Source organism: Pseudopipra pipra, chromosome 1, assembly GCF_036250125.1.
Source record: "Pseudopipra pipra isolate bDixPip1 chromosome 1, bDixPip1.hap1, whole genome shotgun sequence".
Lineage (NCBI taxonomy): Eukaryota > Metazoa > Chordata > Aves > Passeriformes > Pipridae > Pseudopipra > Pseudopipra pipra.
The window spans coordinates 29152513-29168466 of NC_087549.1; the positions used below are offsets into that span (position 1 = coordinate 29152513).

Genomic DNA, 15954 nt, shown 5'->3' on the forward strand with positions numbered 1-15954 from the left:
GCATCAAAACCACAGTGAAGCTAAGAAAATGGTCTTACCCTCAAAGATGGATGTTAAACCGTGCTGTGTTCATAAAGATGCACGGGGTGTTCATGATGTCACACTGGAATTCCTAAAACCTAAATGATAAGCATGGCCTTCATCTTGTTGCCATAGTTGGTGGTTGGCTGTGTGATTTTGAGCTGATAGTAGTATTCAGTATTATATTATAAAAGTAAGAAAAGTGTCGGTCAGAATTGCTAGATAGATTGTATTTAATTGGAGGGGGAAAAAAGAATTCTGTATCTATTTGAATGATAGTTGTAATATCAAATAAAAAAATAGAGATGGAATATTGCAATTTTATGCCAAAGTAGATATTTTTCATATAAACTGTGTGATAGAGTACCTCAAGTCCCAAATCCCTTAGCAACTATACTTTCAAACAGATGTTAGACTGAGAAGTAACTGTGAGAACATGTTACTGCAATCAACTTATATTTTAGAAAGCCCATCAGCTGAGATTATTTTTTTGTAAGTTATATTCTAACCATCATCTTTCTAGCAAATGCTGAAACCATCAACTGACATGCAGTTCCAAAGGGTTCAAACTGAAGAAAGCACCAAGTCAACTTTTGTTCAAGACATTCACCTAATCTTACATGTAACTAAAATTACATAATAATAATAATATATTTTGAAGCTCTTCCTTGTGTTAATAATGTGTTCTGTAATAATAGAGAAAATTATTTTTGAGAAGTATAAACTATTTAGATTTTTTTTAAATTTAAGAAGTACAAAATTGGTTTCATTTTCGAGTAAAATTAGCTTTTAAATATCTACAGAGTTCTGCAACATTTGTGTTGTTACCACACACTGTGCTTTACATTAAGACTGATTTTCTCCAGTCTTCAAAACATCTAAGATTGGGATGCTTATAACCTTGTTGGCTGTGCTCTAAATCAGTGATAACTCAGTTTAGATCAATGAAGTTATATTAAAGAATATCAAAAGAATATTAAAATGAGATTATGCACATTTTTTTTCTTTTACATGGTGAACACTGCTTGATGTCTTCTCATTCCCTTGTCTGAATAAGCATAGCAGCAGCTTCTGAATGCAGTAAAAGCAGTTTTTTCCAGATTATGGGTGAATATTGACATAGCAGAAGCTAAAGCTATGGTTTTCTGGCCCAATATTTTTTGTATTTTGCAAATTCCATGAGCGGAAACATTTATAAGAGCTTGCTTTAGAAAGACCTGAATTTAAGAAGGTGCTTTGCATTCAGAGAGAAGTCCTCATCAGTTTTCTTTTTTTGAAAGAAGTGTAGAAAGTTTTATATCATCTGCCTCCTTTAGTGGGGAGACAAACTGGAACTTAAAATGAAAAACTTTGCCAATGAACGAAGAGAGGTAAAGTTTTGTCACAAGCTTCTCCTGCAGCTTTTCACTGGGATTCTGTGGAATTCAGTAGGGTGACACACTCAACAGAGACTCTTAGATCATCACAAATTTGGAAGAACCTTCACAGTGTTTGGTAACTGTTTATCTGTTTTAGGTGGTTTGGTTTTTCTTTTATCTTCATAGAATTATGGAATCACAGAATTGTTTAGGTTAGAAAAGACCTTTAAGATCATCGAGCCCAACTGTTAATCCAGCACTGCCAAGTCCAGCACTAAATCATGTCCCCAGGCAACACATCAACACGTCTTTTAAATACTTCCAGGGCTGGTGACTCAACCATTTCCCTAGGCAGCCTGTTCTGATGCTGCCAACCCCTTTCAGTGAAGAAATATTTCCTAATATCCATACAACTTCCATACATCTAACCATGATTTACTCATAATTTTCAGAACTCCATGAAGGTGATGTTCAAATGCCTGTGGAAAAACTGTGGGAAGGTACTGAGCACAGCTGCAGGGATTCAGAAACACATACGGACCATTCACCTTGGGTAAGAGAGCAGTCTCTTCGGAAGTCTAAAGGATTTGGTCTGGCAGGGGAGCAATTGCACTTGGCTGGGGAGATGAACTGGATTGTCCGTGGCTTTTCTGTCTCATATCCCTAGGTTTCTGAGGAGTTGGTGGAGTAGTGGGTCAAGGCGAATGAGCACTTATTCCAACAGTGAGGCACTTCTTTTCCTGAAGTTCTGTGAACTTTCCTGAAAGGTCAAATACAGCTCTAGATCACACTGCACTTCCCTATCAGCCTCTCAGCTCAGTGGCATTTACATGGTACATGCTGTTTGCACATCACATCTGGGATGATGCTGTGCAGAAGACATGTTTCAGGGTCTTGCATGAATACTTGCCAGCTTTGTTTCACATCAGGTCAGATGCTTGCACCAGTTCTGAGTTGAATTGATGCAAAACAAAAAAAAATTAATGCCAAAAAAACCCTCAAAACCACAAAGCACCTAAGAAACCTGAAAAAAAAAAACCCTGAGCCACAATTCCATGTTGTAATGGTTTGACCCCAGCTGGCTATTAAGTACTGTGCAGCTGCTTACTCACTATCTTCTTCCTTCTCTTATGGGAAGGAGAATCGAAGGAAAAAAAATAAACCTCATGGGTTGAGATAGGAACAGTTTAATGATTGAAAAAAAACCCCACAAACTAATAACATTAAAGATAATATTAATAATACTAATTATGGTTATGATAATAATAATTGTAATGAAAAGGAGAGAGAGAGGAATAAAACTGAAAAGAAACAAATAATGCTCAATACAATTGCTCACCACCCACTGACCAATGCCTAGCCCATCCCCAAACAGCAACTGGTGGCTCCCAGCCAACTCCCCTCAGTTTATATACTGAACACAACATTCTATGGTATGGAATATTCCTTCGGTCAGTTCAGCTCAGCTATCCTGGCTGTGCTCCCTCCTGCCTTCTTGTGCCCCTGCTCTCTGTCAGAGCACAGGAAACTGAAAAGTCCTTCACTGAAAAGAAAGCACTGCTCAGCATCAACATTATTCTCATCCAAAATCCAAAAGACAGCACTGTACCAGCTACTCAGAAGAAAATTAACTATTCAGCCAAAACCAGGATGCATGGCTAAGTTACTTGGACTAGAAGCAAAGGCAAATGAATCTTTTAGGATACAAGTTTGTTTCAGAGGTTTAGTTTGCAACTGAAGTCTCCTATGCAGTTCACTGAGCGACCTAGCTATCTCATATATAGTTACAGTGGGGACTCATGTTCTTCTCCTGTTATATATGTGAAAATCCATATTTGTTGTGTAGGTCTGTGTTACCCACTGCTTAAAAATTAAAGTGACCACGTGGATGTAATCTGATGTGGAGCTCAGGATAGTCTTGAGAAGGTCATAGCAGTTATTGTTGGGCTTAAGAGTAAGGGTATCAGAAACAGATCTCTCAAAATGCAGTTAGGAATGTAGCTTTGCCATTTATATTATGGGGACATCCTTTTTGTGGTGTGGGAGAGGGAGAAGCACAACTTTCCTGGAATTTGGAGTTAGTAACTTTGCTGGAGAGAGGAGTTTTGGTGAGTGACTAGTTACAGTCTGATGGATGGTACTTCTGGTAGAGCCTTTCAAACCTGCTGGATCCATGCTCTCTCAACTAGTCTATTGAGTAAGGTGGTGAGAGGACCTCAGGTAGAGGTATACAGGCAAGCAGGCTGAAAAACTGGCTAGGGGATGGTTTTGGGGTGCATGCGTGGGAAAAGGGAGACCCAGTGTTCAGCCCTGATATGGACATGCAGGCAGGAGGATGCTTAGGGCTCTCAGATTTCCTGTATGGAGGATTGGGGAGGAAATACACATGTGAGCTGTGAGTTACCTCTGTACAGTTCGTGGATTATGAATGTACTAAAATAGGGGTTTGACTGGGCTGCTTCAGTGCTAGTGTTTGCGCTCAAACCTGCAGCAGATTAAACGTTAAGGCAATGAAACCTACATCCCTTCCTTCAACAAGTCTACTTCTGGACCAGAAAGCCTTAGCCCTTGCAAGCTAGCCTGTGTAAGTCCCTTCTGTACCTGTATCTGAGTGAGTTGCATGGTGAAGATGTTTTCTAGCAAATTCTTGTGTTATGCTAAGGAGTTATGGTGAATGACAGCCATAACTATGTTTGGTCTATTTAAGTAACTTATTATATATTATTTGCCGTAACATTAATGAACATTATATCTTGCCTGTGTCTCTTATCTTTACCTGTGGCTGCTTGGTCATTGCCAAAGTCAGAGTGCGTTGAGGTTCTTGTTAACTTTACAATAGGTAGGAATGAGAAGGTGATACTTAAGGTGGAGTCAAACATCTACTCCAAGGTCAAAGAATTATTCAAGAGTAACACCAAAAGAAAAAAAAAGTAATTCCTACTTCTTTTCCCTTCAGACTAGATGATTTTCTTTTCCTCTGCCTCTTCCCTGCAGCCAGAATGCTGATAAAGTAGATAGGGTTGAAACTTTGAATATTAATTTATTGACAATATGAATATATTTGCTCATGCATCTAGAATTTAAAATTTACCTTGGCATTTTTGCTTTCATTTAATCAGTTCTTCGTTCTTTGTCTTGATACAGACGTATAGGAGAGTCTGACTACAGTGATGGAGAGGAGGATTTTTACTATACAGAAATCAGGCTCAACACGGACTCAGTAGCTGATGGCTTAAGCAGTCTTTCCCCAGTCTCTCCATCTTTAGCATCTCCTCCTTCCTTTCCCACCCAAGATGCAATCCGTCCTGAAACTTCCTGTGCCAAAACTGAGACTAAAATGATGACACCTCTGAGCCGCTCAGCTCCTACCAACCTCTACCTCGTACACACGGACCATGCTTACCAGGTAATGCCAGTCAGAGTGAGGTCCAGGGATTACAGTGATGTCATTAATGAATGAAGAAATGTCAGATCACAGTGTTTGGGTTTTAAAGAGCCAAGTTTAAAAAGCCATGAGTTTAATGGGCTGAAAAGTTTTCAAGGGCAACCCAAGGGGCTTGTTTCATTTGAATGTAGATGTCTGCTTCTGAGCTAATTGTTTGTTTGTTTATGTGCCCACTCTAGATTTTGGGGTGCTGTTTATCCAGCCACACATAGGTGCATACTTCAGGTTGAGAAGAACTGCTCTGTGATCCCACTGCCTACATTAGTTAATTTTTCACTGATCATAAGGAGGGCCCAAGGTGACATGCTCGGATGTGGTCTCCTGCGTTGTAAAAATTCTTATTAAGTCAGGTGAATCCCTCCCAGAGTCTTCATTTCAGCTCTGCTTGTACTGGATGTGTTTGTAGACAAGTACCTGAAGGATGTCAGGAACAATTCATTTCCTTGGTTTGTACAGTGTAAGATGTCAGTTTGCATATGTGAAGTAGAGCAAGAAGAAAGAAAAGGCATAGATGGTATCCTTCTACTCTTAAAGATAATGCTTTTCAAATGGCAAAAATTGCTGTACCAAAAACTTCCAACTAAGTTTGGACAGAAAGCATTAATTTTAAAAGTGCACTAAAATTTGACATGTTTTGGTGTGGATACCATATGAGAAAAGAGGGGTAGAGGCTTTGAAGTAGTGTGGTCCATGACCTGTGTATGCACCAGAGAAATGAACTCTGTTAAATTTATCGGATTCAATAACTTTCATTGTGCCGATAAAACCTTTGTGTGTTTGGAGCAGACCCACTAAAAGGCCAGAGGGAACCATACAGAATTCAGAGGCTTGTTTTAGACTTTTGTGAGCATTGAAGCTTGGTATCTCACATGGAAGCTGCATCAGGTAACACACCAACCTGGGGACTGATCAAGGCAGCTAGGAGAAAGACTTTTATCTCAGTGTAGCTGAAGCCCTGCCTCAGAGAGTGAGGCGCCAAGTCTAGGCTACTGAGAAGAGTCTTGCTTCATTTGGAATTTGCAGTAGTGACAGTCTACCCTGCTTTTTGGAGATTCACACCATCCTGTTTGATAAGCAGCCTCTGAGTAAACCACTTGGCTAAGGAAATACTAATTCAAGTTTTAAATTGGATTTGAATTGATGTGTTCCACAACGTGAGCCTACAAGTGCCTGAGCCATGTCTTCTTTTCAAGTTGCTCTGGTTTCAATACTTTATTTCATCAGTGAGAAGTGACGGAGTCCACACTGTTCACAACTTTCAAACTGGAAGCAGGAGGCAAGGTCTCTGCTGAAGTGTTCAGGCTGTCCTTGCAAATGAGGCAGCTTCTGCAGAAGAGGTCAGTGGTATCCTGTGCCAGGATCTCTTCAGTCCTGCAGGAGGAGCCAGGAGGCAGGGTGGAGATTCAGCTCTCACCAGCCAGAGGAGAAAGTGGAAATTACTTCACTGGGAGTGGAGGCAAAATTCACAGCTCAAGGAACTTCGATAAAGGAGGCTGAATACTGTTCATCCAAGGATTCCTGTTAAAAAGGAAAAAAAAAATATGGAGCCCAAAGCTGGGTCCAGGAATCCTAAACAATTAGTATCTGTTAATTGCTGTTTCCTGTATGATTGGAAAGTGTCAAGTAGACTACTTGTAGTAAGAAAGGTATAAACAGGAAGTGAACCAGGCAAGTCCTCACACTCTTCTCTGACCCAGTCTTACGGGTAAGGAAGAATTTAGAAAAATAATTGAAGAAATTGTGGAAAGTACTGCAGTTGAGGTTAACTGCAATGGAGGAACCGCAGAGAAAGATGATACTAGAACAGTCTAGGGAGCAGTACAGAAGAACAAATCCTTCTGGATTCAAGGAGTGCATTTGATCTTAAAACATATAAGCAGTATTTATTAGACTAGAGATTAAGTTTAGCGTAAGAGAGAGAACTGGAAAGTCACGGAGAACAGCAATGAGTTATTTTGAATGTTAGTGGAGTTGAATGAAAAGCTGTTCTTGGCCCTGACCTCATTTTCATTAAATCATTTTGGTGCTACACAAATAATACAATAAAGTTTGCTGATAACAAACTCAGGAGACATCAGCAGTACCGGAGTTATATATCATGCTTACATGACTGGGTGATCTTGAGAATAATAGGTTTTGGATGCAGTTTAATGTCAGAACGTGCAAAGTCCTGCACCTAGGGAACTAATGAGATTTTTCTGCTATAAACTGGGGTAGTTAGAAAATTATGTGAGAAGGAAACCTCTGTTCATTAATCAAGCACAGAATGACCGTGAGCCAACAACAATAGAACTGTGAAGGGAAAAAAATAGTTGTCAGCTCTCTTGGATAAGAAATATCTCGGAGAGACAGGGAATTTTAAGACCATTATACAAGACTCCCAGATAACGAGAGCTGAGATCCTGAGTAGTGTTCTGGTCAACCAAATTCAATGTGATGGGCTCCAGTCAGAAGAAGTAGAAAGAAAATCATCAGCATTGAAGAAGGAGGGCAGAGAGGACATGAACAGGCTCTCCACCCCAGGGACTGGTACCTCAGGCAAAGCAGGGGTAAGGAGAGGATGGGATGCTGCCTGGGAAGAAAGTGAGAGGACAAGTATGAAAGGGGAAGAGGATGAGCACATGCTGTTTCAAATATAAGGACAGTGTTGATACAAACAAATAACTATAAGTTACCCATGAATATATTTTGACTGGAAATTAGATGGAGGCCTCTGAGCAAAGTGAGATCGGGGTATAGAAACTGTTCAGTTTGTTGTAATGTTATGGTTGAATACCTTATGGAAGAGATTGTCTAAAATGTTAGCCTGAAAAAGGGGACAGTGCTTGATGAACAAAGATGCACATCTGGGAAACAACTGAACAGGGTGACTGACTGTCTAAGTCTGATCATGTCTGATGTAGATATTTAGGCACTGAGAAAAAAAGAATTGAGCACTGTGGTATTTCAGGCAACTGCAAATTACGTTGATTTTAAACTTCACGTACTTTGTGTTTCTTTATAAAACTTGTGCCTGTACCTATTAAATTTAGCTACAGAGGAACTACGGGTGGGCTCTTTCAGCGTCTAGTATTTCCCTTTCAGGTCTTATTCAAATACCTGAGGAAGTTGCTGTGCTGACCTCAGGTTTGAGCTGATACCCCTGTGGGATACTGAGCAGAGGCAGTGCTGTCTCACTGCTCATCCAACTGACTCCAGTTCTTTCTGTCAGGAGTCCCGTTTGAACAGGGGAGTTGCCAGATTTTCTTGATGCCTTTCAGCAGAGCTTTTATATTTTATGGAGCTCAGCGGATGTTTGCTCTGCGTGTCTGTGTGGATTCTCTTGGAGCTGTCAGCAGGCTCGGCAGCCCACAGAGCATCACTGCCGTACGCGGAGGCATCTGGTGGTCTCACTTTCTTTTCCTTGGAGAGACTCCAGGGGATTGCTTCAGCACTTGTTTACTCTGAAGATTATCTTTAGTGGGGACTATCAGGTTGTAGTTTGTCATCACTCCTCTGTGCCCAGCAGCTCAGGAAAGAACTCTCTCCCCTGAAGCAGTGAGACAATTTCAGCAGTCTCAAACACAAACAATCCTTAAATGAGTGTATTGCAGCATTGTCAGGCACAGGCAACTGAAAGCCAGAAGTGAAAACTCATTTTAGCAAGTTCTTAATAAGTTTAAGGAGGGATTTTTTTTGTGGTGAAAAATTGAAATGCAAGGGTCAAAGTGAGCCTGTGTTCATGGTGGCTGCTCACACTCCTGCTATGCAGGGTAGCTTCACAGCTACGAATTTCCTGATTCTGAAAATTAAATGGGATTCAGAAAGGGGTGGGAAAGAATTCCTGAGGATTCATAGCCCATGAGAAAACCAAAGGAAAGGCACAAGATGAAAGATGCACAACTGTCTGAGCTCAGATTATTGTGTTTTTGCACTCCAGGGCAGCACTGGGTATTACATCCCAGATGGGAAGAATGTAAGAGTTCAAGGACCTCAGGAGTCCTTAAATATTTGCTTGAGCTTAGTATTTAAGAGCTGTTTTTTGAATCCCCAGGATGATTTTCAGCTTCTTGTTTTTAATAGGAAAGACTGTTTTAATTGGGATGATTCTTAACATTTATCTCATAAATCAGAAATGGCCAGCCCTTACTATTGATTTGTTTTGTCCAAGAAGCCTCACTATCCACACTTCAGTTGTGTAAACCAGCTGCTATCAGTTTAAGTATGGCCTTGTTCATCACCATGGAACAGGTGATCATTTGTAGTATTTTTTGCTTCTTGCTGTCATCTTTCTCTAAACAAGGTTTAGGAATAGTGATATATAAATATAACTGTGTCCCTTCCTTACTGGCTTACCCATGATTATCTGTCTTATAAGGGTAAAATGCTTGTCACCATGCAGTTTTTTTCTGCCTTGGAAAGTCTCTCATAGATTTACCATTTTGAGGAGTGAAAGATCCTTAGAAATGCTTTGGAAGAAGAATAACTCTTCTTGCTGGAATAATATTTTCTTTTCACACAGGCCACTCCTCCGGTGAACATTCCAGGGTCAGCAAAATTCACTCCCAATGGCAGTAGCTTTAGCATCTCTTGGCAGTCGCCTCCAGTTACCTTCACCGGCATTCCAGTAAGTGAACATCAAAAAAAAAAAAGGAGGAAAAAGTTTTTAGATTTTTTTGTTTTGTTTCACAATGCGTAGTGATAGAAGTAAATGAGACATAACAAAAAAGAAACAAATTAAATATGTGCCTCAGTTTGCCAGCATGGCTGGTTTTTAATACCTTTTTCAGTCTCTTTAATTCAGTACATTTACTTTTTTTTTTTTGCATCACTGTCTACAAAAAAAGAAGTGAATCTATAGTATATTTTTTTAACTATATGCTTACAAAACATTCCGATACATGCAGAGCACTGTGTGCTCCTTTTCTTAAAAAACCAGATGGAAAATCAGCGAGGTGATGGTTATGCTAACAGGCCAGTTGGATTCAGGCAGTTACCTAAATGGACTCTTGAAAGGCAACTGAAAGAAAAAGTAAGATGAAATGCAAAGCCCAGCTTTAGGAGGCTTCAAACGTGTAGACCCTACTGATAGCAGAAAATTGTTGTTTTATACAGAAAATGCGTCCAATATCTATTGTGGTTTGATACTAATGAATATTGCAGTTTGACAGCTTTTTAATGAAGATGTATTATGTAAATTTAACGCTGACCTTTCTTCAAAAAAGCTGGTGTGCAAGGCCTGAATCCATTAACAGGACTGCAGAAATGCAGGGTTTGCTTAAACATAGACTTCCAGTGACCCTAAACGCACTGTGGTGTAAGTGTGGGTATGCAGGGAGAGAGAAAAACCTTTATGAAGAGTTTGGAGGGATTCAGCTTATAGTGCCTGGCATGGAGAATGCTGAAAAAAACTATGTAAATCACTATTTATGGATAGTGGAAAATCTCTATAATAAATAGATATTAATGTAATGTATCTTCATTTTATTGGGAATATTTTTTCATTATAAATTGATATTCTCTAATCATAAACCTATTTGATATCATAACATCTCATTTAATATTACACTTTATGAATTTATGAATTTTTAAAGTGTGTTATATAAGGCACATTGCTTATCCAAAGAACCATACAGCTTTTTTTCTTATGACAGCGAATATTAGACAAGGCGATAAGAGATACTATTTCCTTTCCTTCTCTTCACCAAGTGAATCTCTAAAGCTTCTTACTGTCAACCTTTGGCAAATCTTGGAGACTTTCTGCAGAGGCTGTGGCATCCTGCAGAGCTGATAAAAAATGAAAGTGGCTGAATCAATTACAATGCACTCTGCCAATGAATATTTATTAAATTCCATCAAGGAACAACTAACAGTGAAAGACATCATGCTGGCAGCAATTTCAACAAGACTGCCTTGACAGAGCGTGCTATCTGCAAAGTTCCCTGAGAATTTGATTTCCCAACAATGGGGTTGATATGGAGTAATTATGAAACTGGCTCCTTTTGTGGTGTAGCAAAAACTGGTGCCAGGAATCTAAAAATGCAATTAGCCACATTGTAAATCAGACACTTAAGAGGACAGGATTAGACACGTATGTGTCGAGTTTACTTGTTCAGGCAACAACGCTGATCAGTGGCTGTAGACTAGAGAGTTCTCAAAAGAATTTAAGAAATGCAAAATCACTTTCTGAGAATTGCATGGAGATGCCAATGATTTAAGTACAATTTGAAAATATTCCCAATACAAAAGCCTGGGGAAGCAGTGATGCAGAATTATAAACTGCTCAGGGAACCATATGAACTGCCATTGTATCTCTAACAACATTTATAAGGCTGTTTAACACAGAAAAAAGATAATAATAAGAAAAAAATCTTTTAGGTTTGCACACATTTGACTGTTCTGTCAGCAGTGAGATCATTTATGAACTACGAAAGCTTGCCTGCAGTGAAAAATTATGTGCAGTAAGTGAGGGTACAGATGCCAAATGATGTTAAATAAATACCGGTATATTAAATGAAAGTTTTATTTCTCCTGTTTCAAAGTAGATTAGATATTGCCGTATAAAAACAGGGCACTTTTAATTCCCACTCTTACACCGAGTGTAGCTACTTTAGAAAAGCTATATTATAGGGGACTTTATCCTTCTCTGATGGTGTTTATTTAAGCCCAGACTATGTGACAGAGCCAGCATACTATAAACTCATGCCATTGTGTACATACATGGTCCCTGGGATTAGACACAAGTCTGTAGCACCCAATGGAACTTCAGAGAGTAAGTCCAAACCATTACTTTTTGCCTGACCCTTAATATTTATTCAAGCAGTTTTCTAAAATGGCTTTGGAATGGCTTTTTGGTCTGGAGAAACCACTGAGCAGGAAAAGATTAGGTACAGATTTGCAAAAGTGCGTAGGTCTACACATTTTTTCATGTTACTAGTGGTGTTGGAATGGGCCCGTTGGGCAGCCTTGACCCATTAGAAGGCTCTTGTATCCTGGTTTTGAGCAGTCTTCTTCTAGATGTGTGTGTCAGTAGTTAAGTCCACGAGAGAGACAAAATTTCAAAATAGTCTCCTTTTGTGTTTTGGTTTTTTTGACACATACTGTAGTGTTTCCACATTCATTCCTGTGGACATTGAATTTCAATGACACTGAGAACTCCCTGCTTGCTTTCCTGGGAACCACGGTGTTCAGACATCGTGACTTGCATTAAGCCCTCACTTTTGGACAGTCTTTAGCAGAACAGCACTGACGGGCCTATGTGAATATGCTTACCAGCAGGTTCCTGAGCACCTCAAAACAAGCCAAACATACGGCTGGACCAGTCAGGGTTCAGTATGTGGCTGATTCAGGCTTGGGGGTATTCACAGCATCTAAACACAGGCATTTATTTAGAAGTCTTGTAGTCGTAAGGGAGGAGGAGCAGCTGAGGTCACTTGGGTTGTTCAGCCTGGAGGAGACTGAGGGGAGACCTCATTGCAGTCTACAACTGCCTCGTGAGGGGAAGAGGAGGGGCAGGCACTGATCTCTTCTCTATGACCAGTGACAGGACCCAAGGGAACAGCATGAGGCTGAGTCAGGGGAGGTTTAGGTTGGATATCATAAAAAGGTTTTTCACCCGGAGGGCAGTTGATCACTGGAAAAGGCTCCCCAGGGAAGTGTTCACAGCACCAAGTCTGTCTGAGTTCAAGAAGTGTCTGGACAATGCTCTCAGGCTCACGGTGTGATTCTTGGAGATGGTCCTGTGCAGGGCCAGGAGCTGGACTTCCATGATCCTTGTGGGTCCCTTCCAACTCAGAAGATTCTGTAGTTCTGTGATTCTGTAATTAGGGGGACTTCCAAACTCCTTTGTGCTCGCAATCATGCATAAGTTAGATTCCCAAGGAACATGGGAAATACACTTTTTCTTACCATTTTCCTAAGATAACTTTGCAGGTGCCAGAGTGAGTGTTGGCACAGTTATGAGTCACTGCTAGGTGCTGTTGCTGTTCTCTGCATGAAGCAGAATAAACAGGATGATGCTTGCTCTACCACTTGAGACTGAACTAGGAGAAAAAATCAGGCACAGCCTGAGGATGTACCAGGAGGGTGAATTAAATTATGCAAGTGGAATGAGCAATGGTGGAGTCTGTATCTGTTGGTAGTGGAGGGCCTAACATAATGACTATATAGTTCCACTTCTACGTAATGTAGGATAGAAGTCTTTCTGAATGCCAGTGTGATCTCCGCTGTGTGATACTGGCTTCTCACTGCCTGCTCATAACCCAAAAAGGCTGAACAGGCGAGATCTTTAAGTTCGATAACCTGATGTTTACAGGTCACAAATCTTCTCTGTAACCACAGTTTCCCACCAGGAGTTGTAACTGGAAACTCCAGGTCCTTGCTTCAAACAAACACTGTCATTTCACTCTGTGTTAAACAGCGCTTCAGAGGAGAAAAGCCTCCGAGGGCAAGGACTGCATTCTCAGGGCTTCCTCTTAATCTGCTCCTAGTGTCCCCTGCAGAGGAGAACAGCTGACTGGTATTGTTTAGACCTGCTGCAAAGCCGATCAAGATACACGAAACTCATCTTCAGCGCAGTCTGGCTGCCTTGGTGTGCCAGCCCGTGGAAACCATTGTGCAGGCACCCTCTCTGTAGAGGGCGAGGGGAGAGGCAATCTGCACGCTGCAATTACTGCTCAAGCCTGTTCTGTGTTTGGAAGTAATCAGGGTAACTGCTTATAACATAGGAGGCCATCCAAGTACTCTTCTGTTCAATGAAAACCAGCTGATATGTTGAGTGTCAGTTAGTAGTGGTAGACACAAAATAGTTTCAGGTTTTTAAAATGTTTCAGAACCCCAGCAGAATGAGATCTCTGGCTGTTGGTAATGACTGGAGAACTGTGCAGTGTGTGGTAAATGCCAAATACTATAAAAATGCTATTACTTTGAATTTCATCTTCAGTGTTTCAATCATTCTTAGGTAAACAAGGGTAGCAGTTGATAAAAGATTGGAAAAAGAAGTAGTAGACAACAAGCTGCCCTTAGTGTTCTGGAGTGATAGAAGGAGCTAGTGTGGTCTCTGGATGTATAAAACATGACTTACGGTAAGCAGGCAGAGAGAGAGGAAATTTCTTTCAAGCTTTGCAGGTATATTTCATATATCAGTAATGGTCTAAACTTGTTTAGAGTGTGAGCCACACATGCAGTTAAATCAGAAGTTTCCGCAGTTACCAGCCGAGAGTAAAAGTTGAAAGAGTGGCTGTACTCCATTACAAGCATTAGTTAGTTTTTTGCTACTGTGTTGTAGATATAAAATAGACTTCGTATCAAAAATCAAAGCACATACAGTAATTCTCTTTAAGTCAGGTCAGTTAGTTCCTATTCTTCCAAATCTTGTAAGACTTCAAAAAGGCAGGATTGAAAACCTGTAGCGTTTCCGGGCTGCAGGATGCTGACTCCATGCACCAGATACCCAAATGAAGCTTGCTATGTTCAATATACAACTAAAAATGACTGTGCATAATTTTATTGTAGTGTTTTAGATGTAAAGTTGTTGTGGTCTTTACCCAGGAGCAAAATAAAACTGTAATGGTAAATAATTTAGGAATTATTTAAGGCCAAGCATTATGCCATTTGATTACTCAAATAATGTTGCCAACCCCCAAACTCACATAGGAAACTTCTTTGGAAAGTGTCAGAAGACCAAACTATACCCTCCCCTCATGAACATTCACAAAGAGGATGACTGCTGAAAAGGTTACTGTGCAGAACAAGGAGATAATCCAGTACCTCTTGTCAGCAGCCTTGATCAGAAGGGCTCCCTTGCAGTCCCATTAAACCTAAAAGGGACACATTGTAACTGCTCTGCAGCAAAGCCCCTTCTCCACGGGTGTCTCTCAGAAAGAATGCCTTGTCACAGATGGAAGCAACAAGTGGGAATCCCTTTATTTCATAGCAAGTTATTGGTATTGATCTCAACACAGGACAGAGTTTATTTTTCCAGTTATTTTCTTTGCTTAAATTGGAGAAAGTTTTCCTAAGAGCTATTCAGAAATCTTGAAAATTAATGCATATTTTGTATTTCCCAAATACAAAAAGTGATGCTGATCTTTATTCTGGTTTGCTCTATGAGGAGGACTGAAAGTACAGGGAAACAAAGTGGAGCCGATGCAATGTACCTAATGCTAAATAGACATCTTTCTAAATAAACCTATAGCTTACTTATGTTTGTATGTTATATAATCACCTTTCCTGGGTATACTTGCCACAATGAATGTGCATTTTCTGGGAAAAAGTGTTTAAACTGCATTCATATGTGTATGTTCTTCATAAGCAGCCTTTTTGTCTGTATTGGCAGGTTTCACCAACCCATAATCGTCCTGCAGGGAGTGGAGAGCAGAAACAGTCCCATACAGTTCTTTCGTCACCGCCTAGAGTAGCATTTGGCTTGAGGTACGGGACCATTAGCTCCTGCTGGCACATCAGCAGCCTCAGAACCTGGAGGGCATTCAGTAAATAAGATATCAGTGGCCAGAGAAACAGGGAAGGCACACCACCAACCCCAGTTGCAGTTGTCAGGCAGTTTCTTACTAGGATGCTTCAGAGTAACGGTTCAGAATCTATTTTGCTTTTCATTACCATCAGAGGTAAAGTTCAGGGGAAGAGTGAGTTACTGCAAAATTAAAAAGGCAGACTGAAGCAAAACTGCATGCCTTACACCAGGCACGTCTGGAGTTCACATGCAGTCCTAAATTTATCCTGTAAAGCAGTGCTGCCCAGATCCACTGCCCCAGCTGAAGCATCCTAAACTACATGGGGTGGCTTTGCTTTTTTCCCTGAAAGGCTGGGCCATCTTACATGTTCACCACCATTCAGTCAGAATGGTATTTGACTTCAACTGAATTATAAAAAAACATATCTCGCAATAGATTAGATCAAGGCAAAGCTTTTTATGCCTTGTCTTCCTAGACATAAGCTACATTCACTTCCATTAAAGTTAACTGATGTTTGACCAGAATCTACTTTAAAAGTGTTCAAAAATTATGTTAAAAAAATCAAACTGTGATGCTAAATTTCTTCTGGTAAAGAAACTCTTTATTTCTCCCAGTCCTAAAGGTGACTATACCCTAAAATGAGACAAAAAAAGATTTCATGCTTTTGATTTTCTTCAGG

General features: G+C 40.3%; 1 protein-coding gene across 6 annotated transcripts in view; it reads left to right on the forward strand.

Annotated features, from left to right (window-relative positions):
- ZNF704 (zinc finger protein 704) overlaps positions 1-15954 on the forward strand; it is a 136136-nt gene that overhangs the window by 71523 nt on the left and 48659 nt on the right. For 3 of the 6 annotated variants that reach the window (XR_010429385.1, XM_064650105.1, XM_064650072.1), the window contains exons 5-8: positions 1832-1932; positions 4524-4785; positions 9326-9430; positions 15140-15234. Coding sequence is in view for 5 of the 6 variants with exons in the window: in XM_064650105.1 (XP_064506175.1) it covers positions 1832-1932; positions 4524-4785; positions 9326-9430; positions 15140-15234 (563 nt within the window). In the remaining variant the exon portion in view is untranslated. The remainder of the gene's footprint in view (positions 1-1831; positions 1933-4523; positions 4786-9325; positions 9431-15139; positions 15235-15954) is intronic. The other 3 variants (XM_064650089.1, XM_064650096.1, XM_064650083.1) reach the window with 2 other exon arrangements.